Source organism: Corapipo altera, unplaced genomic scaffold (genome assembly GCF_003945725.1).
Source record: "Corapipo altera isolate COAL_440 unplaced genomic scaffold, ASM394572v1 63, whole genome shotgun sequence".
Classification (NCBI taxonomy): Eukaryota; Metazoa; Chordata; class Aves; order Passeriformes; family Pipridae; genus Corapipo; species Corapipo altera.
Window position 1 is genome coordinate 2,076,113 of NW_020884928.1, and position 27,390 is coordinate 2,103,502.

Sequence of the window (27,390 nt, forward strand, 5' to 3'; positions counted from 1 at the left end):
TTAGAATATGTAATGAGTCATGTTCAATTTAAGATTAACAGGTTGTGTATCTTAAACATACAGGTTTTTGAATTTACTGTAGAGATTTTTGTTTGAAATTTTACTCTGAAAAGTTAATTTAAAAAAATCTGGTTTGCATGTCTGTGGTTTGTTTATTTTTAAATTTATTATATACTGTAAATAAAAGACCCCAGACATACTATGATATTTTAAAATATTTGTGTGAAGGAAAACAGACAAATTGTCATAAAATGTTTTCTGAACGGTTAGTAGTGTTAGTAAAATTAAACTATCTCAAAATAGATTTATTTTGGAGACAGCTTTTCAAATAGAAAATAAAAAAGTAGTGAACTTTGTTTTCAAACATCAATATCAAGGCTCTAACTTAAGTTCCTGTCTTACGCTGAATGAATGTTAAGTCTGGCAGGTTTTTACCTAATGGATATCGTGCTACTAAAGGACCAAAAAAAAGCAGAGATACCTCTCCCCTCCCACCAGCACTTGTGCATTTAATTTGTAAAAGAAAAAAGGGTTTCTAGTATTTGAGACATTGGTTCTTTGCTACCTACTTAATACTTAGTGGGTTGTTATTTACTTCTATCACGGAGACCTGGCCACTGATTCCTGGGCAGGTAGGACACATTACGTTTTTGAAGCCTCTTATTTCAGAAGTGAATGAACTTGGATGGGCTTGATGGGCAGGGGGTGTGTGTGTGGGGAGTGTTGCAGGAGCATTTGAATTACTTTTTTTTTTTTCCCCCCCACGAAAGACTAGGAATATTTCCCAAGCATTAGGTTCTGGCCTCTGTTTGTTTCCAGATGCAAGCCTAGCTGCTGACAAAACAAGACATTGCTCTCTTAAAAAAAAAATAAAAAAAATTACAAAATGATCTTTTGTGTGCGTATTATTCAAGCGTGCTGTGGATTATCTTTTGTTTTATAATTGGATGGTTTGGCTTATTTAATTTTTAGCTCTCCATGAAACCTGTTATGTTTGCTACTGTAGGTATGATGATATTCTGATCAATGGACTACCAGATTGGCGACAGCCTGTGTTCTACTACAGGCGGGTGAGAAAAATGAGCAATGCTGAGCTGGCATTACTCTTGTTCATTATACTCACAGTGGGTCATTATGCTGTGGTTTGGTCAATCTACCTGGAAAAACAGCTGGTAAGTATTGGTAATAAATCAAACTTACTTCAATTATTAGTATTGAATTTCCTGCAGAAGTTTGCATGTTATAGAGATCTTTACCACTTCCCCTTGTTTAAATTTGCATTTTTCATATTTCAAAAGGATTGTATTTTAAATGGTGATAATTACAGCATGAGATATTTAATATGTCAGAAATAGTAATCTAAAACCCACTTAGTTTTCCTAGAACTGGTAATAAATTGCAAGAGGTAGTCCTTTGGTTTTTTAACTGAAAGGAAGAAGAGAAAGTAAAACTATTCTGTCATTTGTTGATCCTAAGTGGTGTTTAAAAATAATCAGGTTTTATTAGTATAAAAGTCATACTTGGTTTGCCTTTCTTCTTAGCTAAATGCTTTTTTGTTGTGGGCTTTTGTTAACGGTGGGGAATTGGTAAGCAGTATAAACCACATTATTTTTTGATAATTTTATTTTTTGTCATAGAAAAGTCTATTGCACTTAGTAGACTAGGAAGAAGACTTAGCATAACTTGAAAAATATTCATACATTAGCATCTATTTACTTTTTTTATTTTCCACTGCATTATCGAAGTTGATGAATGAGAAAGGAGGCAAGTTGAATGCTTTCTCCTCTTAGAAAACTTTGATTGCTATGGAGATACACATGACTGACAGAACTGGACTTCATGTGTGTTTAAAGACTGGATACCATGGCAACAGTTATTGTTAAGATAGATCATTTTACTTAATCATGTAGGACTCCAGATGCATTTGCATAAATGCTACTCTACTGTTTACCCTTCACAGAAGAGTCCCAGTAACATTTGTGGTTTACATGCTAATGATAACCTGTAACCATAGTTCTTTCTACATCAAGGATGAACTGCTTAGCAGAAAAAAGAGGGACAAGAAGAAAAAAACAGGCATCAGGAGTACAGATGAAGCCAAACTCGCTGCCCTAGACAAAAATGAAAGGTGGGAAGGAACTCTCTTGTTTTCTGCATTTTAAACATTTTGTCAGTTACTGGTTTAGTTCTGCCATTTTCTGTTTGCGTCTTTGAAATGTTTTGTGAGAAGAGTAACAGTATTTGTAGCAACAACCATTGCTGATACAAAGCGTGCAAGTGTAGATGTGTTTTCAGGTTTTGATTTGTAAATTAACATGTGGTATTTATCCAGCAGATAAACAGTAATTGAAATATTAAGGCTGAATTAATGGTATCTGGCTTATCAAAGTGTAATATTTCTATAAGTTGATTTTAGAAGACTTTATGACTTTTTCTGTCTTTAAAGGTTTTTGCCTTTGATTACAATTAATGAATTTCAATTAATTTGAACCTTGTTCCTATACCAAGCAAGGAGTTTTTATGGGGTTTTAATGCTTGTCTGATTAAATGCTTTTTATCTGATCAACTTAAAACCAGGCGTGTTGGTAAAGGCTTCTAACGCGTTGTTTGTCAAGGAACACATAGGGAAATAGTGACTTTCAGGACGCTCCAAAAGATACCACCATTTCTTCTATTGATTCATAGAAAGAAATAAAGGGTTTAAATAGTTCACCCAGCAGGGGTATGAACGGGATCAATGTGGGATGGAGATCAGAGACCATTCTGCCTGTCGTCTTTCCTGATGACATCAGTGAGTAATGCTCCAGTGAACTGCAAATGACATTAATTTTTATGTATTGTTTTGTTTATGCTACAGTCTTCATATCTGGTTGTCAGCACTTGTGAACACTTGGTTGAGGCTCGAGTGTTCTTTTGATTTGGGGTTTTTTTAAAACTGATTATGTGGGTTGTGAATTTATTTTCCTGAAGAAAGGCCCTTTAAGGAGATCAAAATACAGTACTAATTAGAAGTTAACTGTTACATATTTTGAATTAAATATTCAAAATGTATGTTTAATATTATGTAGTTAGACATTTTTATGGGAGTTGACAAATGCTAATCATCTTAAATGATAATGGGAAATTTCTTTGGCTTTTCTTTCTTTGGAGATTGTGTGGCAATAATGAAAAAACTACAATTTTATTTGACTGCAGAATACTGGACAAACCACAATGGCATGACTTACTTCCATGCAAGCTGGGAATATGGTTCTGTCTCACAGTGAAAGCTTTACCTCAGCTATTCCAGGTAATAGTAATAATTTTAAATTGTATTACTTTATTTCTCTTGATGGTGTTATTATGCATAATCAGATGTGTAGCACTTGTTCTTAATTAATATTTTGGCTCAAGCACATACCATATATGTGTGTGTGTATATAAATTACTCTTTGAAGGCAATTTTAATATCAAATTCATGGGGATATGAATATATTCCAACTGGATATTAATCTTAACGTGCTAGGGAAGCAGTTTCTTTTAGGCAAAACTACAAGAATAAATGATGGGAGAAGAGTGATATATATCCATCTAATTAGGAATAGCAATGTCTTTTAAGTGATTTTGACAGAAGTACTTTTATCTCAAATTGACAATTTCATAGCAAATTTTAATACATCATTTAAATTTGAGGTAACAGTGAAATTGGTTTTTCTGATTGAGTTTCCTTTCTTTAATTCACTGGATAATGATACAAATTGATACCTGGAATTACTAAGATAAAGTAACAAAGGTATGGTTGTAATTTGTGAACATCAGTGTGGCAGACTTGCTCACAATTGTGGTTTTTAATCTAATACTGTAAACTGTAAAATTTAGCTGGTATTCAACCAGTGTAAGTCTTGTCAGATCAGTTATCAGAATAACTCTTTTAGTATCACCTGTTCTTTCTTTTATTTTCCCTTGAATACACGATTTTGTTTTTAATACCCTTGTCTCTGTAATATGGATCAGGGAATGCAAGGTGGATTTACCTTGGTTTACAGAAATACTGAATATTAATTTAAAAGTACAAGTAGTATAAATGTCATTAGTGTTTGTTTTTTGTCTGTGTTCAAGATGGAAATAAGCCTATAGTTCAGAATTCATACCTTGTTAGCAAAAACCTTGTAAAAGTTATAAATGCAATACAGTCTGGTCTCTCAGCATCCATTTTTATAGGCTTTAACTTTTCCTACAAAGAGATGCAAAAGTTAATAGTTCTTCTTCTTTTAAAAATTTCATCAGAACTATGTGGCTATTTTATTAAAGAAACCTTTCTTTTTGCAAGCTTTAAAGCAAATTAATTGTACTTAATCAACTGTTGTGTCCCAGTTAAGCTTTGATGCTCATCCCTCACTGAGGTGAGTCAGATAGAAAATAATTAAAGTCAGCAAACTGTTGCTGCATTTTAAAAACTTTATTCATAATTATAGTACTTTCCCTTTTGTCTTGATTGTAAAATATTCAAAAAATACAGGATATAATAAGAGTCATGAATAATATTGAATTAGGACTTCTTATGGGCTTCTTATCACTTTTATGACATAGAGTGTTACATCAGTATAACAGGTTTCAGATTTGCTGTTCAAAAAGCAGCTGCTATGTCTGCTTAGAATAGGCAAAAAAGATGAATACAACAAAAGTGATGGTTTGTGCTTTGTAGAACTTAGCCTTTCTTTGGATTCCTGATCCATTGAATTAATGGCAGTAGAAAAAAAAAGTCCAATAACTTCTGGAAAATTGGAGACCATCACACAGGGGTTTGATGGCAGAGGAAGCGTGATGTAGAGAAAATCAGAGCAGAAAGGCTTCAATGCAAGGAGGAAGAAAAGAGATGGAGGTTCTAGAGTAGATTGCCCCATATATGAATGACACTACTGCTTAACTGCAGGGTTTGTTTTGTTGTTGTTTAATGTGACTTGCTAATTATGTAAGTTAAAATACAATACATCATATGTAATCTTCAATATTAAGAATATTCAGGACTTCAGGTGACTGAAATAAATTACTGTAGCTTATTAGTTAACAATACTTAAAGAATTATTACCTCTTTTGAAGGGTGTAAAAGCAGCAGTGACCTCATGTTGGAGCTGTTTTCTGAAATGACAGTTGAAAAGATGCCTGGTAGGTTGTAGCTACCTGGACAGAGAGTCTGGGCTTCTTTTGAGTTATATTTAACATTTTGGCAAGTTCTGCTTAATTGCAGTTACCAACATAGAGTAAAAAGTTATCTGTACTTGTAAGATTATACCCTGGTACAGCAATCCTGTTTTGAATATAAGTGCTTTTCTCTTCAACACTAACACAGGCTTGAGATTTCTGAGTATTTCATGCTTTTAATGTAAGTAGAATCACTAGGGCAGTTTTTCTAGAAGAAGGATGCTGCAGATACTGAGTAGTGTTACATGTCCAGGTTACACATGCAGATTATTTAACATGGTGTTGCAGTGGTTGACATCAGAATGGGCACTACAAATTTTAGTTGTTTATTGCTTTAATTCTAAGGATTTCTTCTGTCATTTAAGAGCCAACGAGTTGTTTTCAAAATTGGCTGTCATTCACCTGCAACTAATGCAATTGTAGATGGACTTCTAAAAATGCATCCATATTTAAATGAACCCTGTTTGGGACAGGGTAAGAGTTACTACTTTTAATTGGATGTTTCTTGTGCCATTGAATTTTTCAAAGCCCTGCTGGTGAAACAGCTAAACTGTTTCCTCAAATTAAGGAAACAAAACCACCTGCCTGTGTACACAAGTTCTTCCTCAGAGGAGGCTTTATTTAAAACAACCCCAAAACAAAACAAACACAAAATCAAACAAAGAACACGAACAACAAATAAAACCCCAACAAAACAAAAAATACAGGTAGAGGTCTATTTAAACTTTTTGTTCTCATATTGAATTTCTTTTACCTAGCATCCCTCTCTGCCCCCATTAGTTAATGTGAATATTTTGCTTAGAGCAGCTCTGTCTGTGGGTTCAGGTTGCTGAGCTTCTGCCCATGCCTGGCTCTCATTTGTCCAATTGAGTGTCTTTCTCCTACTTCCCTTCCTCCTTCAAAATGTCAGATTTCAGAAGGAGGCACTTAAAATAATTAAGGTGGGCCTTCACTGAGGAAAAATGCTTTGTTTGCATGCCCTTGTGATGGCCTATGGCATTTTATTGTAGCCTGCATTTTATGTCAAGAAACTGGAAGAAAAATGGGCGAGAGGATGAGAGAAACTAAGAAAATGAGTGTGTTTTTTTTAAACTGTTGACAATTGTATTTTGAGAGAGACTACATAGGTTTTTATATCCACGCATTTAGTTCAGTTAAATTTAGGGGTGAAAACAGTATCTTTAAGCTTGTTTGCAGAAACGAAGGGAGTAGAATATGCAAAATGTATCATAAATCAAATATCTGTGCTATGAAAGAAGCATTAAGTGGAGTGTAAATTACATAGACTATTACCAAGTTTAATTCTTATAATGTGGTTAAGAAAAAGATAGGAAAAGAATGCAAATTGTTTCTAAGGTCATTTATAGTTAACTCTTTCATGAGAATGACCTGGAAGAAAGTTTTTTTATTTACAAAAATAGATAAAAGAAGAAGGGGGAAGACCCCACAAAAATCAATTAAAACTATCATTGGAACTAGAATTTCTTCTTAGAAAGAAATAAACTAGCTACATGTAGTGTGCAAGAATTTCAGTTCAAGTAGTGTATGCAATATGGAACAGACAGTTGTGTTAATGTGTTCTTTTGTGGAAGAACTGTCATAAATAAATTGCAGTTTATTCCAAAAACAGCTGACTAGGGATTTTTCTTTGGGTGTGCAGACACACAAACTTAAGAAAAGTGGTCTTTTAAAAAATATTGCTAATTATTCTTCACAAAATATTTCCTTCAGAAAACAGAAGATAGGAGTGTTTCTTAGTATTCCTTTCAACTACATTTCCTCCACGTTGATGTGGTGAAGTTTAGCAATGAATGGCTTTATTTTTACACCAACTAAATTATGAGCCCTTGTCCTGAGGGTAATGAAATGGAAAGCATTTCTATTTGTTTCAGACAGAAATGGGTTCTTTATAAGAAAATAGTGTCCTTCTTTTGTCTCTAATCCTGTAGGTGTAGTGCACACACCCTTGCAGTGAGCTGATGGGAGGACTTCTGGTGGCTTGCCAGTAATGAGAAGGCAGTTTGTGCTCAATATGTAGTTGCACTGGGTATAACCCAGTGAGATTATCAACAAAGCTTTCAATTACAATTGAAACTTGTGTTTATAAAGACCTTTGTGTAGCACAGAGTGAATTAAAACAAAAAGGCCAGTAATTTATTTTTATGTAGGCTACCAGATGGTAATTACTGTAGCTGATTTAGTAGCCTGGAATAGATTCAAACTAGTGACCCAGAGGTGTTTAATTTCTTGGCATTTTTTGCTCAGGTTTTCTTTTTATCCGTGATCACAGTTCAACACCTGTTTAGAGATGGTTCAGCTTTGGCCTTAAACGGATTGGCAATGTGTCATTAAACTCAAGAGGCTTTGCCAGCAGGGCATCTCCTTTGGCAAGTTAGCTTTTAAGCAAGATTTGATTAGATTAGCAAATGTTGTATTTGTGAGTTGTTTTTCTCTTCACATTTGACTATATAAAATTGTGTGAGATTAAAACAAACTTTATTGCATTTAATAATGTATGCCTTAAAAAATTTTTTTTTTTTAAAAAAGGGCTTTATTCAAGTCAGTAAGGTTAAATATATCTTTATTCCCCAGCTTTACAGGGTTTTGACGTGTTCCAATTCACTGTACAGCACCGATGTTGATATAATTTGTGGGGAGTGAGCAGTTGCAGGATGTGTGGCACGAGTGATTGCCCATTTGCTCTGTTTCTTGCTATTTCACAGCTGTTGGGAGAACCAAAGTAGGGATGAAGCTCTTGACCCTGAGGTCAATTAGAAGCTTAGAAGCAGGTCAGAGGAGAGGGGATGGTAAAACAAGTATTCTGGGTGTATGCAAGTGAGCAAAAATAATTTGTGCCTAACAGGGTATTGTTTGAGGCTCTGGAGACAAAATGTGGTGCACAGTAAAAGTTTCAAGTAAATGTAAGACAGTAAACAAATTTGCTTTTAATTGCCTGCTCTGCTGTGGCAGCTTCTTCAGATCACTTGCTGTAGTCTACATGTCCTACCACACATGTCAGAGGAGCGTAGGTCCGACAGGAGCTCCTGTGTATGAGGCAGTACTGGCTCTCAGTTAATGGAACTGCTCTGTTGCAGTATGAGGCTTCATGGGCTGTGAAATGGGTCCCAGAGAGGCCTTGCAGCACTGGCCTCTGTTCCCACTTCTGGCTGCCTTAGTCTCACCACTGGGCACGTGGAATTCCCAGCAGGTGCTGCAGTGCCACCGCCAGCTGCTGGTCACCTGGCGCACTCGAGGCTTGGGAACCACGCTGCAACTGCCCACAGGCTGTGCACAGCTGAAGAGCCTCGCCACACCTGGTATTATTCCAAGGCCGAAGCGTGATTTTCTGATTACACAGGAGAAAATAATGTAATTCTTATTTATTTACTAGATTGCCTTTGGGCAAAGATTTAAAAATGCCAAAGAGAAGTATAAATCATTATGTTCAACTCTTTTTTTTTTTTTTTTTTAACATTATTTCTTACCATAACACATTGAAATCAGTGGTTTAGAAACCCATCCAAAGAGTATTTTTGCTGTGGTATAATGGCTTGCATTTTTATTGCATAGAAATAGCAAATTGAAGGTCAGCTGTTGCAGTAAATTTAATTTAATTCCTTTCTCTCTTTTTTTAATATAAATTGTACAATAACACTGCACTCAAAAACCCCAAAAAATTGGTTCAGGAACTCCGTACAAGTATTTATCTTTATTAAAATTAGTCCAAAGAAAATTATTTCAATATACTGATTTTAAGTATGCTTGTGGGAGAGTTTTCAGTTAACTGTAAATTCTGAGGGGATGCATTTTGTTTGTATCAATCCCTTACCCAGGGAACCAAGATGTGGAACTGATTCTATCACAAAATCTGAAATGAAGATTCACATAGGACAAATACAGCAAGTTGTTTCCAATGTTTTTCTTCCCTCTCCTAGTCTCCAGTGTTTCTGAGGTAGACCAGAAAACCAGCAAGATTAACTGGAGGAAAAATTGGCCAAAATCAAAAAACCGCAAAGCAAACAAACTAAGAAAACCTCATCACCCTCTCCAAAAGTCAAGGAGAGGCCAAAATGACGGAGTCTTACTCAGAACTGAAGTTTTCGGTTCTAGAATTAACACAGTTTGAATAAATGCTGTATCTGCTGATTTAAAAGCAACAAACAAAAAAAACCCACATAAAATCCCAACCAAAACCCCAAAGCCCCAAACAAATGAAAAAAAAACCCTTGAAAGTCCAGTATCACATATTTCTGTATTTCTGCATAATGCAAGGTCAGTTTTGTCTTGGCAGTCTCAAATTTATTAACATGACATGATACTGATATAAAGAGAGAAACTGTATTTTCAAAGATTTTTCAGTATTCTTAATTCTTATTTGTGATTAAAATATTGAAAATATGTGTTTTCATTTTTATTCCACAACACTTTTTGAAAATTTTTATTCAATATGAGCGTAAACACAGGAACTTCTTATATATGACAATTTAAATATAATTTAGAAATACTAACAGCAGAACTTTGCATTTCCAATACATTCTTTCTACATTCTGTTCCTTTTTGGAAAGTCTATATTTGGTATAATAAACCAGCATATATCAGCCCTCTTCTTTATTATTTTTGCTTAACTAATTACATGTTACTGCTTTGGTGATGAGAAGAAGTAATGTATTTGCATTGATGCTCTTTCTGAAAACTTCTGAAACTCCTGCAAATGAGAACAAAATATTTCTGATTAGGTAAGGTAGAGCTTTTAGTTAGAAGCGTTCCAAACTTTGTACTTGTGTGTCTCTTTTCTCTGTATCTTTCCATCCCCAGAAGTACAAAAATGTTGCTTTTCTTATGTTTATTACCTCTAGAAGGTGAAGTATATGTCAGGTATAAATTTTTGATGTTGCACATATTTTGAGCTGTAAAATCATTACCGATTCTTGGGGGAGGAGCATTAGATTGGAAGAGACTGTATCGATGTTGCCAGTGTCTTTAGGGCCCTAAAATGTTTGCATTGAGACAAAACGACTGCTTAAATTTATCATGTTGGGAAAGTAAAAAATCTAAACATAAATCTATTTTTAAATACTTATGCTACCAAAACTGAATATGCTTGAAAATTAATAGTCCTGTTTAGACTGATTGAAAGCTAATGAGGAGTAAATTGAAATGGGCTTGTTTATGTTAACGCAGAAGTTTTCTTCAAAGAAGTTTCTATTTTAAATGGTTTTCTAGTGTTTTTTCATTTTGACCTGTAAGGTCTAATACCCATAAAATTTGTGTCTATGGCTAAAATCTTTACTCAGGTATACCTTTTAATTTCTCTTTACAACCTGTAGAGCCATTTCTTATGCTTTTCTGGGAAGGATTTGATTTTCAAATCTTCAAAATCCATTTTGAATAAAGCTTTTAGCTTTTAGATTTTTTTTCCTTGCTTTTCTTTATGTGTATACATTTGTCTGTGCTTCAAAATGTGCAGTCTCCCTTTTTTTTTGCTGTTATGGTATCAGCCATAATAAACTTATCAATAAGATAAAAGACTGATGTTGCCTTTATTACCTGCATATTACTCCATTTGTAGTGATAATCCATTTTATATCTATAAAGCAACAATACTACCAAATTTCATTTATGTGCTTCTGACTAGTTTTCTTTGTTGTTCAGCTATTGTGTCTCATTTTCATCTGAGCCACATTTCCAATTGTTCTGTGATTGACGTGCTGGAGAGATTGACAGTTACCCCCTAGTGCCTGCTGTCTGGAGATCCCACAAGCAATAATGGATTTTACACCAGAATTTAGCATCAAATATTGGCTTTCAGTGTCAAATGGGTTAAATTTAAATGCCAGTTAATTGTAGCCATTTTGAAATCATAGCCTTAAACAAAAGCGTTTTTTGGATATCAGTATGTCTGAGTCCTGTGTATGCCACGCAACCCAAATGTCTCAAACTTACAGCAGAAGTAAACCATTGCTTTTATGGCTGTTCCTGTTTCTTAGTGAAGCAAATAGTCCAGATCTGGAGAGTATAAGTAAAGTTTCCATATGTGGTAGAGAATTCATATGTCAGGTAAATATATATATATATATATATATATATATATATATATAAAAGAGAACCAATAATAAATATAAAATATAAATATAATTATAATTATATATAAAATATATGTTAAAAAGAGAATCAGTGTTGATCCTAATTTTCTAATTTAATGTTCTAACATAGAAACTGAATAAATTTCCTCAAATGTTAATACTAGTCCTCCTGTACCTACACATTTTTTTTAGCCACAGTTCTACTAAAACCACCAAAAAACCCCTCTTCCCCATCCCCAAACCCAAAACTTATAAGCATGTGAGATGGTCTCTTCTGTTATGTTCCAGCAGCAAAAAGTTACATAAACTCTTTAAAATTACTTGTGTTCAGTGATTTCTACATACACCTGGCAAAGAAACGTGACTTCCCATTTCCTGTACCCAATGTAAAGACAAATAGAGAGTAAGAAGAGGTATTTTGGAAGGAGGTGGAACCTTACTGTTCTTTTGTGGCAATTTGTTGGAGTTGTTCTTCAAGCCTGCTGACTTGCATTGATGAGATGTCTCCAAAACATTACAAAGTTCTGCTCAGAGCTGGGCCGTGGTTCCTGTCCTGTGTTTTCCCACCTCTCTCAAGTATCTTTGCAGGGGTAGATGCCAGCATAACATGAGGAACAACTGTTGTGTCACAGTATCTTTGCAGGAAGAAACGGTTTTGAATGATTTCTACCATTAGAGGCAGCAATAATGACTGCTTACCTCAGTTTTTTCTTTTCAAGATTTGTTAAGATGTCTTATTTCATGTTAATGATACCAGGTTGTGTTCAAATCTATGGAATTATAGTTGAAATTATAAAAAAACATTTACTACTGTTTTACAATACATTCTACATTAAATTTTAAATCACCCTTTTTATATATAAGATGGTACTGTTAGTGTTATAACAAGAAATTATTTTTGTCTATAAAGAACTAAAATTGGGGTTATCTAATTCTGTAATTTTTATGTAATACAACAGATATTCTGCATGCTTGGAAAACATAAATAACATGTGTATTTCGGCATTTCTATTATAAATTCCTTGGTTTTGAATGAGTATAGAAATCTCTTAAACTGGTAAGTTAGAGTAAGAAAACTCTCCATACTTCTTACTTCAGCAATCTAGTTGTTCAATTTGGAAAGCTTTCAGTGCAAATCTATAATTATTAATTCATCACATTATGGAAACATGTACCTTATTGTGGTATTAGTGGTAGGACTTCTAGTTTTATGTATACATTTGGTATATGGATTTCAAACTAGAATCTAATCCTTGGAGAAAAAAACAATATATATTATCAACACTTTAATAGCAATGTAGAAGTTGATTTAAAAAAGAAAGGGGAACAAGCTGGAACATGCAGTTAGTGTTACCTTAATGAGTTCACACTAAGGTGACTGCTGCCTAGCAGTTGCCTTTGTTTGTCCCTGCACACACTACTTTAATTAAAAACTTTTCTTTCTCTGTTGAACTTCCAGATTGCTGATGTCAACAAAGGTGGGGGTACATGGCCTCTTCCAAAGCTGTAGGTAGTTTCTCTAATCATTTTGCTTTTCAGGTTGTCAATGAGCACCATAGTCTATAATATCAATGCTATTACATTTGAACCTTTATTACACAAATTCTACATTCTGAGCAAATACTTTCTAGACTGAAAATTGATGTAACTCAAGGAAACAAATATATCTTAAAATTTTTTTCGAGTTTAATTGAGAACTTAAAACAGAGCCATTGCAATAACTTGTTTGTATAAGGATGCTAATGCCATTGCAACGTTTTCTTAAAGGATGCCAGACAATTATATGTAGAATATAAAGAAACAAAAATGAAGGCGAAAGAAGATGCCCTGGCTAAGGCTGAACTTGAAACACTTCAGAGTGAGTTTTTACCACTGTCTTAATAAACAAAGATGTAATATGAATGCCTTCTGCACTGGATGTATATGAACAAACATTTTTATAATCTCCTAAGATACATGCTTTATATATTTCTGTCCTGCTGTTAAATTTAAATAAGCTTTTAATTTTGTGGCTAATTTTGCAGTAGGCTGCTGCTTTTTTCCTATAGAAGCATAAAACTCAGGTGATAGATGTATCATAGCAAAAAGAACATACCTTGCTAGCAAAATTATAGATCTTGAAGTAAACATTTTCCGAAGTGACATCTTGAGTTTTGAGCATTCCTGTATTCTCTTTGTCTGTAAATATTTTTTAAAATAACGCGTGTTATAATTCTTTTCTGTATATATTGAGTTGATTTTTGTGATAGAAAGTGAACATAATGTGAATTTCCAAATGCATGAATGCAGACTTCAGAGATGGATTCATGCTATTATTGGAATAGGTGCTTTAAAGTCTTTACACTCTTATAAAAAATCAGAGAAAGCAATTAACATTTCCCTTAATAAAGTATTCAGAATAATTATAGGTGACTTTTCCTTTTCTTTTTTCAGTTCATTGCTTTTGACAATGAACTACCCTACAAAAAACCTACCCTCTTCTGAAAGACAATTTAAAGTTTTTTGTCTGCATTTGTATGTGCATGCTTGCTTTATTTACTATACTTAAGTGCATGCTTTTAAGTTCCTTTATTCTGACAAGTGCATTGAGTGCCCTGTGATAATTTACTAGCTTGGAGTATGCATAAGCCGTTAGGCACTTAAAATACAGCTGCATAATTTATATTTACAAAATAGCTTAATTTTGTAAAATCAGCAGAGATCCAGTTTCAGTGGTAATTCCCAACTTCTCTGTAGCTGAATCCATTTTGGGAAAATGGATAACATTCAGCACCTCAGTGAGCATCGTGGACCCAGGCCAAATCTAGGAAAATAATGCATTTAATGCTTGTTAGGGAGGCCTGCCATTATGTTTGAGATACCTACCACAAAATAGGCCCTTGAAAAGGGTCTTGACTTGGGTTATTAAAAACTTGTTAAATTGTCAGATAGCAGTGTACTGCCATTGTTCATAATAGTTGGCATGCATTCCTCATTGAAATCTGTGAACTAATGTTTTAAAAGGACTACTTTTTGAAAGCAGAAGTGCAAATGAAAATATAAAGTCATTAAATTGTAGTGTGCAGATTCCTGTGTCACTGAAAGGTCGCTTTTTTTTTTTTTTTTTTTGTTACCTCAGCAGCAGTGCCCACACGTGAGAGGTGTGAGGTTGGCACATTTCCCCCTCCAGGTCACCCCTGACCTCTGAGAGAAGCACCACCCTGTCCCCTGTCACAGTGCTGGGTGCAACACTGCATAACCCCCATGTCTCACTCTTGAGAGTGGGGTCCAGTCCTCACCCGTGTCACTGGCTGGCATCCTGCCCTGCCTTAGTAGGCTTGCTGGCAGGGAACTCAGGAAAGACTGAGAGTCACCACCTGTAATTAGCAGAGTTTGAAATTTGGTACAGAATTATTCAGTCAGCCATAACAGTGCGATAGCTGGGCAGCAGAATGAGCTGTCAGTTACCTTTTTAAAAAATAAGTAAGACTCCCAAGAGAGGAACAAGAGATGCATCCATGTTACTGTAGGCAAAAAAAATTATATCATTTTTTCCTGAAGCTTATGTGCAAAAACATCTGCTAAATTTGCTTATTTCATTATGTTACTCTGCATTGTCACTTCCCAATTAGCATAGAAAGGTTGTAAATCACCAAATGTGCATTTTGTTTGCCCCTGTTCTTCTTAATTTTAGAGACCATCCCTTGGATGTGAGTTCATAATAACAGTTCCATCTATCTAGTTGAGTAAATGTATCTCATGCTGATTAGCAATAGCTGTTTTACAGTGCTTGTTTTTTCATGGCCTAATTTCTGGTTTGCCCCCATGTCTACCTGCTTTCCTGCTCAAAGTGTGCAGTATTCTGTAGGCAGCTTGAACTAAAACCAGAGAATGGTACTGGAGGATGAAAATATAATTTGCAAAATAGGAACAAGAGGACAGTATTAAGATGTCACTAAAGTGCTGTATTTGGTAAGGAGTGTGAAAAAATAATTTCTTGGTAAGTCAATATTATGCACAGTTTTGATTTAGTTTTGTAGCACGTTTGCAGTGCTTCTTATCACTTCTCAATCCATTCAAAATGGTCATTACTACCTTAATGAAATATAGCAACTTTACCTCACAGAAATACAGCAACTTACAGTATAACCTTATGTCTCTAGGAAATATGGGTTTGTGTGGAATTACAGATAACTGTGTGTTTTAGGGACAGAGATGTTTTGCCTTACGTTTTCTGATGCATTTTTCACATTTAGATACCAGAACACAAAATTTATTTTTAAATGAAAGTGCTTTAATTAATAAACTTTCTCTCAACTTCTTCCTCTTCTGTAGTGTCACATGTATGTGATCTCTTCATCAGGGAATGATTCTTTAACAATATGTCCTTCATAGTCACAGGATGTGAAATAGAGTATGTATTAGCTGAACTGAATAGTCGTTAAACGAAGATGACTTAAAGATACAGTGTCAGGACAGATGACTCTGACAGTTTTTAAATTTAAATTACGAGGTTTGAGTAGTTATCAGGACAAATTCTTGCAGCTCTCAAGCTCTTTTTGCATGGATACTTCTTTCAACCACATCCGTTTTGGGGAAACGCATCTATTTTTCTTTCTTTATACTTAGCCTTGGTAGTTCTCTTACTTTCCATTCTTCTTAGTTTCTATTCCCTGTCCTTCAGTATGAAGACTTACATTTTTTTTTACAATATGCCCTTTTAAAGAAATGGCACCTGGTAGATATTGCAGGTGAACTTTTCACTGGCATCCCAGTTACCAAATGTATTTGCATTGTAAATCCAGAATTCTTGTTGTGATGTACAAGGCATCTGGAATAATCTGTGGCAAGTAACTGTTTTGTTTCTAGTTATAAACCATGTTGAATAGTTTGTAGTTTTTTGCGGCTCTTTCCTTATCACTCCCATCATTCAAGCTTTAACTGAAGTACGAAGTTATGAGTCCTGTGGCTGCATGACTAGGGCTGTGTTGGGTGATTATGATGTGGTTATGATGTGTCTCTCCACAGGGCCTTATAGCGAAGCACTCTTACCCAAGTGCCTGCCACCAAACATCCAGAGCTGTAGTGAAACCTTTTATACATTTGATTATGTTTGGTTAGGCTTGGTTGTTCTCCCTTTCCAGACAGCTCAGAATACAGCATGCTGCTTGGGTAGCTTTTTATATTGTTTCATGAAAACTAGGATAGGAGACATCATTAGATCACTCAGTATAATGTGTTTATTTCAGACCCACATTGGCAAAAGTCAGTGAAAAATACTGATTCTCCTGACTTGTCTTGTTTGACTTGTACCAGTGATGCACTTTACCTTTGTGCATCTTGTTATACAAGAAATTATATTGATCAGAAGGCCTCGAAATGCCTTCTCTTCTTCATATTTTGTTGAGACAATTAATTTTACTATTATATAGTTATATCTTAATTTCAGTATAGATTTCTCTAGATGTAGCTTTCAGTAGTTCATTATTAGAATTTGTCTGTGCCTAAAAAAAGTTTTATTTATCTGCAGGTGTTCTTAATATAAAGCATTTCTTTAGCGCTTAATTTTTGTGAATCTTCTGTACTTAGTTTTCCAATGTAGTGGGGCCTGGGTTTGTATATAGTCTTCTAAAGTTTGTCATCTTAATATCATAAAATTGTGTTTCTTTTGTGATTATTGTTCTGTTTACAGAATCACAGATTACCTAAGTTCCTATTGCTCTGATAGCTCATTTCAGGTTGCTTGTCCCCCATAACCGTGAGCCCTTACATCAAAGGTTCCTTGCACACAGTCCCTTGTAAGTGCAGATATAGCATAAGATCCTTAACTATATTTTTCAAAAATGCTTTTGATTGGTCCCAGACTACCAGTTGGTCCATGTTCCTACTTCTTCCTGTGCTTTCCTCATCCCTGTAAACCATTTTGACCAAACTGATGGAATCTAGCACTATACTGAAGGTGACTTTCCTTTTACTTCCAAATAATTGACAAATATCTTGGATAATTGTGTTTAGTGTTAATCTCTGCCAAAATGCAGTGTTGACATGTCTGCTCAGTAATGATTTGCTGACAGGCAGGTTCAGAGAAAATTAATTCATGCCGTGCATGCTTTTTTGGTCGGTGTGGGTATGAATGTTCTGATCACTTAATTGTTACCTCTGAAGCCTAATTATGGCAAACTATGTATCATCCATTTCACTGATTGTTTTGGCAGGCCTGCCGAAAGAATTCTGAACTTGCAAGCTCACGTGCTTTTCCCAGTTGTTTCAACTGGGCTTGTACGATACCTCTCCCCGCAAAACTTGCTTCAGATTTTATGGAAAATATTCCACTAACATGCAGTGTATGAGCAGAATTCACATTTCATTGTATATTTGTTGGAAGGCAAATTAGCTCTCAAATATTGGAGCCCTGTTTCTAACCTTTTGTATTTGGGGGGAATTAGAAGTTTTGGGAAGGATAGATACTCAGAGAAAAAGATGAAAGGCATCAAAATCTGCAGCTTGTGAGAAGTTTTTTGTGGCTGAGGATGCATTCAACCCTGAGCATGTCTTTAGTCAGTTTGCTTGAAAAATAAACTAGCTTGTAGGTCCCAGTACAGCAGAGGTGTATATCTGTCTCTAACTCATTCATATAATCTCATTGACTTTATTATGAGTACAGAAATGTGTACTTTTTTGAACATATGTGTGTTTGCCCCATATTTGCATTGATATTGAACATGGTTTGCTCCATTTTTTCAACACTGTCAAAACCTTAGTAAAAGTTTTTTTGGACTTCTGGGTTCTTTGTGTTCTGTCTGACTGTTGCTGTATGTGCAAGTGAATTTTTCTCTGTCACGTTTAAAACAAATTTTAATGTTCTAAAAGTTTTGGTTTGGTTTTTTAGGTAAGTGCACAGTGTTGAAAAAAGAGATCTCAGTGCAGTATCTTACTAATTTACCAAAAGGATGTTTGCTGTCTACCTCTGTGTGTGGTTCATATTTCTTGCTTATCAATGCATGAGATATCAGGCAGCCTGTCCATTTGATTTTCAAGACATCACTGTCTTTTTGGACTATATTTTCTGTGAATTCTTGTTCATACTTAAAGCTTAGAAGCCTTGAAGAGAAAGGGAGCTACAACTTGATGTGTCATACTTTCTTTGCAGAATTCAGAACTTGTTTTTGGTTTATTTCTTTCTGTATGAAGCAGTTTTTTCTTTCTGTGAAAAATTCTCTGAATTCTTTTTATTTACACCAACTAACATGTAAAATCAGTATATATTTTTCTGCAAACTTTAAAATACAGGACCTCTGATACTTGTTACGGAAAAAAGCACTGCTGTTTTAGTATGTGATTACTTGATCCAAAAAGGCTAGCTGCTTTCTTATCTGACAGCTGATATATCTTAAAGCAAGGAATCATTAGCCAGATACTATTAATTCTGCCACTGATGAAATTAATGTAGTAACAGCATGGAAGAAGTAAAAGGGAAGGTCAAAGTATCTGACCATGTGCAAGTAATTCATCAGACTTCAAAACCCAGATCGTGGCACCAAAAACTAGGAAAATGTATAGCCAGTACAGGAATAGTATTGGAAGCTTTTAGAAACATAAAATTATATACTTTATGAGAGTTAACTGTGTGTTATCTGTTAAATTCTGGGCATCCCAGTGATAGGTGTGTTTATGTGCTGTTCAAACATAGGGGACATAGCTCTATCTCTTTTTTTAAATTTTAAGTTGTTAAATACACAGTGAAATTTATTATTCTGGTAGATAACTTGATAGTTCTGCAGGTGGAAAATACTTATAGAAAACTAGTATCCTTGCAGTATGAAATCAGCAAATGATAAAATTTCTTCTGCTACAGAAGGACTAGAACTCTGTAAAGTCATGAATCATTTTACATTGGAGTGGTAGATATCAAAATTTCCATTGTGCTTATGACCTTGGATTCCATTTAGTTACTGCTGTTGCCTTGTTTTTTTATTTTATTTAATAAACTAGGAAAGTTACTACACTGTAATTTGGCAATTGAAGTACATGATGTTCTCAGAAAATAGTAATGAGAGTAAGCTATTCATTTACCCTCTTGAGCTTGAAGTGAGGCTCTGTTTTTACCAAGATTGTTTTCTCTCCCCTGCTTTAGTTGTAGAGCACAAGTAACTCTGATTAAAGTCAAGGGATTTGGATATTGGTGCCCACATAGGGTGTAGTGGTCTAATTGGGTCTCCAGCAGACAGTCACAATACTGAGAAGAATCTATGAAATCTTCTTCTGAATGTTTTTCATGCATTTCACTTAGGTTTGTGTGTAACAGTATTAGAACAATATTTGAGACTGGAGGAGAAAAATGCATTTTAAAAGCCTGTTCTGTTATAGTGGATAGGCTAAACCCAGCTCCATTAGAAGACAACAGTAAGTGTTAAGGGAACACTTGCATTTCAAAACTCTGAATCACAGCTCTGGTTGTCACTACTGTCAGCACAATCAAACACATCCTTACATTAGGTGGTGGTGGTGGCAGCTGCACCAACTTCCTGGCTGGCTGTCAAACCTTAGCAGATACAGGATTCAGCTGTCTAGGCTTATCTACTATTTGGAAAACCTGATCCATATTCTCTTTGGGGGAAGCACTAGGTCAGATTGGAAGTATCTTTTGGGCTGCCATGAATTGCTGATAATGAAAAGATAGCGTGAAAGAGGGAGGTTTTCTTCCTAAGTATTTCCTGTGGGCTTCCGTTGTTTGGGTGAAATAGTTTCAGTGAGGTTTTGCTTTCTCCGTCTTCACCTGAAAAAGCAACAGTACTTGGCAACCTTGAGACATCATACCTCTGACTATAACTTCTGAAATTCCTCTGTCTAAAATCCTTCGTGATGTTACCATTAAACCATTTTTATATGCATTCCTGTTTTAAAAAATGACTTTGAAAATTCTGAGGTGAAACTGTTCTCAATGGGTTATTGGGAACCTTCTGTCAAAGGTGCTGTGACTTCAATTCTTTTTTTTTTTTTTTTTTAATTCAATATGACAGCCATTGTGGTATTTAAGGGATATGCTGAACTCCTTCATCTTTTTGTATATGCATGGGAGACAGTAGAGATAAGGTTTTTTTAATTTTGGTTGAGTGCTTGTTTGAGGTTGTACAGCCATCTTCTCTAGGTGGGATTTTGTGTTCCTTTGATTGTCAGCAAACAGCAGGGTGTCTTATCTATGTTAGGTCTTCCTCTGTCACTTAACTGTCTGAAGAAAGCCTAGATACTGTCTTTGATACCTCATTTTAAAGAGAGGTGCAGTGTCTTCTGGAAATACTGTTACAGAATTTTTTCTAAAACTACAGAAAGAGCATAGATGACCTATTGGCAGGCTCTGCTCTTCATTTTTAAATGTTGGTTAGAAGCATTCAGGCTTTAACTATTTGCATATTTTGAGAGGGAAAATTAATAAACAGTAGGTAATGGGGTGCAAGATACAAGAAAAGCCAACTGTCTCCACTGTTAAGTAATTCCAAGTGAACACATGGTGGGTTTGATTATTTTGTAGGATTGAAATACAGTGATGAAAATTGTCATTTAAGTTAACATACTGGAATATTTTTGCCAGTACATGTGTTTGGGGTAAATAGCTGGTGAAGCCATTGTTGCTTATCCATGCAAATCTTGACTCTGACTCCAGAAGCTGTTACACATGGCAATTTTGGAGTAAAATAATATTAAATATATGTGATTTGATTATAAAAATTACCTTTTGAAACAGACAAAAAGAATTTTGCACCAGTGTTGTCTTTAATAGCATCTGCACAATGAGAAAAATGCTGGTGTTAATACTTTTGGGTTTTCACTTAGTTTTGTTTTTTAGGGAGCATCTGTCATTTCATTATATTTACTATGCATGCCTATAGAGGGATACTAAAAAATTCCAAGTACAAGTTTTTATTTAGTATTTCATTTATTGAGAGTAATTTGACAAGCAAAGTTAGAGATTTTTCACAAAAACAGGTCTCTGAACAATGTACAATGAAACTGAACAATGAAAAGTTGAATTAGTCATGCTGTTAACTTTCAAGATCTGTATAAATTTTCTTTTTGGACTTTCAAAAGGTGCTGTGAGACCGTTCTCTCCGCCTCTATTGTTTTCTTAAATAGTCAGTTCCTAGGAGTTTGTCAAATCTGTGGAGTTTTTTTCATTGTGCTGTTTCTGCTCATATACAGTTAGGAAAAGAAATTCTGCATTGGAGCCTGTAGGGAACAGTCCTCTGTCCTCTTGAGGATTTTCTAAAAGAAAGTTTCCATGAAAAAGATTTTTCCTCTGAAGTATTAGGGCATGGTTGCAAAGGCAGATAAGCTGATCTTGCAGCCCTCTGCTGCTGGCAAGTATGGTTCTTCTTTTCCTTGCCCACCACCTTTAAATAACTGGGATGTTTTTCTTTTTGTTTGAGTGTAAAGAGTAATTTTCTACTAGCTTAGGGAATTGAGTTAGTTTGCTAAGTTGATTGTATGACTGTTGAAGCACAGTAGAAGACAGAGGAGCATAAAAACATGCAGTAGAGAGTGGAAAGGTGGAGTCAGAGTAGAATTTCTCTCTTGGTTGCAGTAAGGTATTAGATCAATTCTTTCAGTCTAGAAGCCTCTAGTTATTGTGAATACAGCATATTTTTAGAACATGAGGAAAAAACAGAGGAGTCACACTGGGCATACTGAGTGTTCAAGCTTCTCTTTCTGCCCCTCATCTTCTTGTCTTTCCAACAGCTCTCTCAATTTTCCATCTTAAATCTTTCTTCTGAGATCATTTGATTTGCTGGGGTTTAGGTTGTGTTGTCCCTCCTTCCTCTCTGTCCCTTAAGTTTGCTGCTCCCATTTAATACAATTTGAAGGACAGAGAGAGCAGAGAACATTGATCAGTGTGAGAAATGAGGTCCAACATTTAAAACTCCCAGAATGTCCAAGTGGTAGAACAGAGCTGTTTGTAGTTGCAGAAATCTGAGAATAAAGATGCTATCCATTGACAGAGACGTTTGTAGGCAGCATAGCTGACCACAAAGTAATACAAAAATGGTCTAAACATCACCTTTCTACCTTTGCCAGTGCTCTGAAGCTAGCTGAACTTTTGAAATCTTTTAACAACAACTGTGCTTTTGCCTGTACTAATCTTCATTGCCAGGTGGTGCAGCAGTAACAAGAGCTAACTGATTTTGAGGAGCTGATCTGGCCCTTAAAGGCATAGTTCAGATGGAAGAGGGGCTAAGTGGGTGCATTCCTCTTTACTTCTAATAAAAATAAAATTATTATGCAAAACTCTGCTTCTCTTTTTAACAAAGAAATTGAAGCCTTTTCCTCAGTGGAAATTTTAATATAGGATTAAAAGTTGAGGAGCTAAGCCTGCTTCTGAATTGCACATCTCTGCAATACTAGTAGCATTACTTTTTCTTCTTTTTTTACTTTTGTATAGAGGAGAAGAAACCTAAAGTCAAGAAACCAAAATTAGAATTCCCTGTGTACATGGCTCTGGAATCAAATACGTATATACCATCGTATGATCATGGAGCTTCAATTGAAGAGATTGAGGAACAGATGGATGATTGGCTGGGAGGCAGGAACAGGACACAAAAAAAGAAGGTAAGTTCAAAGTCTTTCATGTTGTTTTGTATTTTAAATGTTGATTCATTTGCTTGCCTCTTAGGAAAATGGAATATTGTGTGTATACCACCACTATTCATATACCATTGAAGTCTAGAGAAGTAGTAATTGTCTGGCAGAGACTTAACAGAAAAAATTATATAAATGTTCAATGTAATTTGTGTAGCAATACTGGAAATGTTGTTATAATAGGATGTCATTGACTGAACTGTATGAATGCTCTCTTTGACTGTTCTTGTTCACTAGAAATTAGTAGAACATAATGCTGTCAAGTTATATGAGGCTTGGTTCTTTCTCTTAATTGCAGTTAATAACATTGCTTGCAAGAATAGATTCTTCTCTATTTAAAAAAAGGCAAAGGAAAAAGAAGCTTTCTTAATATACAGGTGTTTGATTGTGGAACTGCTTATGTATTTTGTGCTTTTCATCTGGAAAAGTTCTAACAAGTTGATTTAGGCCTTTTGTTAAGGTTCTTTCTACTCAGAGGCAAGGGTTCTTAGTGGCAGTTAGTAAATTCATGTTCTGGTAAATTTTATTAAATCATACTGGCTTGAAAACGTATTCTTTTCATCTTAGAACTAAGATGCACAGATGACAGAAAATATGCTGTAAATTGGTCTCCTGACTTGAAAATCTGCCTTTCTTGGAAGACAGATGAGAATAGTGGAGATTGGGCAATACGTTGACTTCAGTGTCATAATAGTGAAAGAAGTTCCTGCTGTCGTTTGTTTGATTCCTCTCTGCTGCAGATTTGCTTACTCATTTGTTTTCAAGCCTGTGAAAAATACTCTCTCCCATTTTTAGCCAGACCTGAAGTTTTTGCAAACATAATTTGAATTTTGCCTAACCCATCTAATCATCTACTATTATTGAATTCAAGTCTCCTGACTTCCCAGTTGTCACTTTTCTCTTGCTTTTACTTTTTTCGTTCTGTATGATTTAGTACATCTGCATTATGTTTGTTTTTACATTTCTGTAACAAATCAATTCAGCAAATGTTCCTAACATTTGACTTCTGTGTAAGGGATTGACACACAGAATCCTTAACACTGGATCATATTTTCACGTGCTTACAGAAAGTAAGGGCTTGGGTCCTTAATTCTACAGATGAGTTGTCTGGGAGCTAAGAGCATATGTACAGTCATTGCTTTTTTTACCTTAATTCAAGAAGTGCCTGTGGATTGGATTCCTGTTAGTTGCATCTCTGTGAACAGCTTTGTTTGCCAGGCTGTGTGGGCAAATATTTAAAGGAGAAAAGATGTTTGTTTGTTTGTTTGTTTACATTAGCTTGGGTTGGTTGCATGCTTGACTATCTGGGTCCCCAAATTCACCTTCCTCTCTGATGGAAATTGAGTCTATATTTGGATTTCCATGCAGATGAAGAAATTTAATAAAACTGTGCCTGTTCCATCTATAGATTTGCACCTCCCACACAGTATATTGAAGCTGTGTCTTCACAGACACTGCTCAGAGAACAAGTTGTAGGTACATCCTTTCAGATGTTCTCAACGAAACTAACTTGGTTTTCTACACTTACAGCTGGAAGTTCAGTATTGCATCTCATTGCTCGGATTAATGAGTGTATTTTTTTAATTACAAGCTGTTACAAAAGGGATTAACATTTTAGGGACAAGCAGGCAACTCGTAGGTATGCTGTCTGGGTAAGGTGTTTGACCTGAACAAACTGTGATGACGTGTGCTTCCTTTCCTTGACAGATAATATGTTATTAAGATGCAACATTGACATATAATACAGTAGTGGAGGGAAACGGATTAACAAACTGTTCAAAGAAATGGAGAATATACACTACTGGCTCTCGTAGCCTGTAGGAGCCATTTGTGTGTAATATGAGTCTGTGTCATGTGATTTGTAATAAGCTCACTGGGAAAATGGTTGTACTGCAACTGAATTGTTTCTAACTGTCATTCAACACATTTTCTGTTTTAGAAACATTTATTTTCCTTCACATCACAGTCGTGAACTGGGTCAGCTTCCCTCTTCTGCCTTTTGCATGGATGTGAAATCAAGTGGTGTATAGCATTCACCTCTCAGTTCTGCTTGTCTTAGAAAAAAGTTACTCTTTCATAAATAAGTTTACCATCAAAATTTTTCTCAGGATTCTCATTCTTCACTTACAAGGAAACATCTTAGGTTTTGTTTGTTTTCTCTTGTTGTAGCTCAGGGCTGTGGACTATGTACAGCTAACCAGCCTTGAGAGCAGTTATGCATGTGGGGGCTTGGTAAAGTAGTATGTTATTTGTTATCCTTCCAGGAGTAAGAAGTGGAGTTGCTGCCCTACTGTTGGTATCCCAAGTGTAGATGATTACAATTAATTTAATGTTATTCATCAACTGCTTTGCACTGCTGACATTTGTACTTTAGAGGTGCCCTTAATCCGTGGACTAGTGCTATACCCTGCAGAGTGCCCAGTTTTATAAAAAGTTCAGATTATGTTCAGTTGTTAGGTTGAAGTCAGTCTCTGTGATTTTATTTTTTTTGATTACTGTTTCTATAGGATTTGAGTATTGAAGTAGATAAGGCTATAGAGAAGATGCCTTCCTTCTTAGATATAGTAAAATGATCCACCAAGGGAAGGAGAAAGAGAAATGTTTTCCATATTTTTCATAAGGTTACATGGCTGACTGAAAATGTGCTTATAGCATAGTGAAGTTATTCTTCTGTCTGAGAACACACTGAGTTTATCTTCATAAGGAGCTTGTCTTACCATGTTGTTACTCTCTACTTAGAACTGAATATTAAAAGAAAGCGAGCTATTGGAAGATACTCAAATAATATCAGTACTGCAGAAGTGAGAGGTAATTTTTCTTCATTTCTGTAGCAGTGATCCATCCACCTTTAGGACTTTTTATACAATTTTGATCCTTGCAACTTAAAAAAATAGTTAACAGAAAGACTAGGTCAGCAATAAAAATAAATTTAGAAAATCATATTTAGGAGGGAAGGCTAAATAGATGGAGTTTTAGACCAGAAAAGGGAAGCTGTTGGGGAATAACTGGATACATTATTTTTCCAGTCCATTACAGTTTTGTTTTAGGTAAAATTGTAATAATTTATTAGGACTTACTACCTGTCATAAATTCAGAGGAAAAGAAATACTGGATTTGTTTTGCAGCCAGGATGCTTCACTTCAGACTTGGGAATACATGTAGGGGGAGGTGCATAACTAGAGCATGTTGCCTAGACCATTTATGAAACATTTCTTTCTATCCTGTTCTTAAACTCGATCTGTTGGAAATAGTGCAAGGTGACTCAATTGTATTTGAGAGCATGGAAATGAAGTAGTGGGATTCTTGAGGAGGTTTTTTCTCTATAGGAAATCATATACTTGTCTGAGACTAAATTGCATATTCATATAGAGCTGTTTATACTATTCACGTAAATTGCATGTGACTGTGAACCTCAGAGGAATTACTAAAAGCTCCTTCTCATACTGATACAACAAAACTCTTCAAAGCAAGTAATGAAAAAGTTTATTTCTAAAATTATTTTTGTTTTGTCGCTGAATGTTTGTACTGTTTCTGAAAGGGAGAAGATCTGCAAGATCTTCTTTCAGGTTGTTGAGATAAATAGCTTAATTTACTTAGCTTGAGTTTCTGATTTTTTTTTTTAGTCTGTCATTGAAAGTGACTGGAAAACGTGTTCTGTGTGTGCTTGTTAGGAATTAAGAGGAATTTAGAGGGAATGGACTTCCTTGGAGGTGGCTTGAATATGTTGTTAAGCCACTATTGCATTACTTAGTAGACACTTAACTCTTTACTTTCCTGTTGAGCAACCTGTTCTGTGGAGCTTGAAGAAAGAAAAGCAACTTATTAGAGGACATATTTTGTTACATCTGATTTTGTTCTGTCATTTCTGCAAATATTCATGCAAGAATATATGTATTCACTGTTTTTGGAATCATTCTATTGAATCATTTCTCAGTGGGATTTCTCTCACTCTTTGTTCTGATTTGATTTTATGTGATTTGTAACACATGTTGTTTTCATGAGAGTTCATTGTTTATCTGAATAATATTATTCTTTCATGAATATCTTGACCCTTGAGAAATCAGTGGGAGATTTATCGTTGTCTTCAGTGGGACCAGGATTATAATTCCTTTTGGTTTATGGATTTCTCATCTTCTCCACTGGAATCACCTCTTCGTTCCATATCGTTATTTGACTCACTCATCTCTGAAGGTAGAGTTCCAAGTTCTTTCTCAATGAGGAGTGAATACTTTTGACCTTTTCATATTTGGTCTGTAAAGGGGAGATAAAGGTGGAGAAAGGCAGTGCCTGATCCTTTCCAGCTGGACCAGATGTATGGATAGAAAATGATGTTTCTCATTATTTTTGTTTTTCATGTTATCCTGCAGCACTTCTTGGCATTTGTGTGTTTTTGATATTGCAGGAGCACCTGGCTTGATTTTACTAAAGCAGGAGTAGTAAAAACTATTTTTATGCACAGTGCTTGGGAAGCTTAGATAACATACATCTTCTGCATCTACTATACTTTTTACCTTTA

General features: G+C 35.2%; 1 protein-coding gene across 1 annotated transcript in view; it reads left to right on the forward strand.

Moving 5' to 3' along the window:
• Nucleotides 1-27,390, forward strand: part of DNAJC1 (DnaJ heat shock protein family (Hsp40) member C1) — a 108,731-nt gene that overhangs the window by 43,717 nt on the left and 37,624 nt on the right. Inside the window, exons 4-8 of the mRNA XM_027658804.1 lie at nt 1,007-1,172; nt 2,031-2,128; nt 3,196-3,289; nt 13,032-13,122; nt 22,678-22,844. Coding sequence (XP_027514605.1) covers nt 1,007-1,172; nt 2,031-2,128; nt 3,196-3,289; nt 13,032-13,122; nt 22,678-22,844 — 616 coding nt within the window. The remainder of the gene's footprint in view (nt 1-1,006; nt 1,173-2,030; nt 2,129-3,195; nt 3,290-13,031; nt 13,123-22,677; nt 22,845-27,390) is intronic.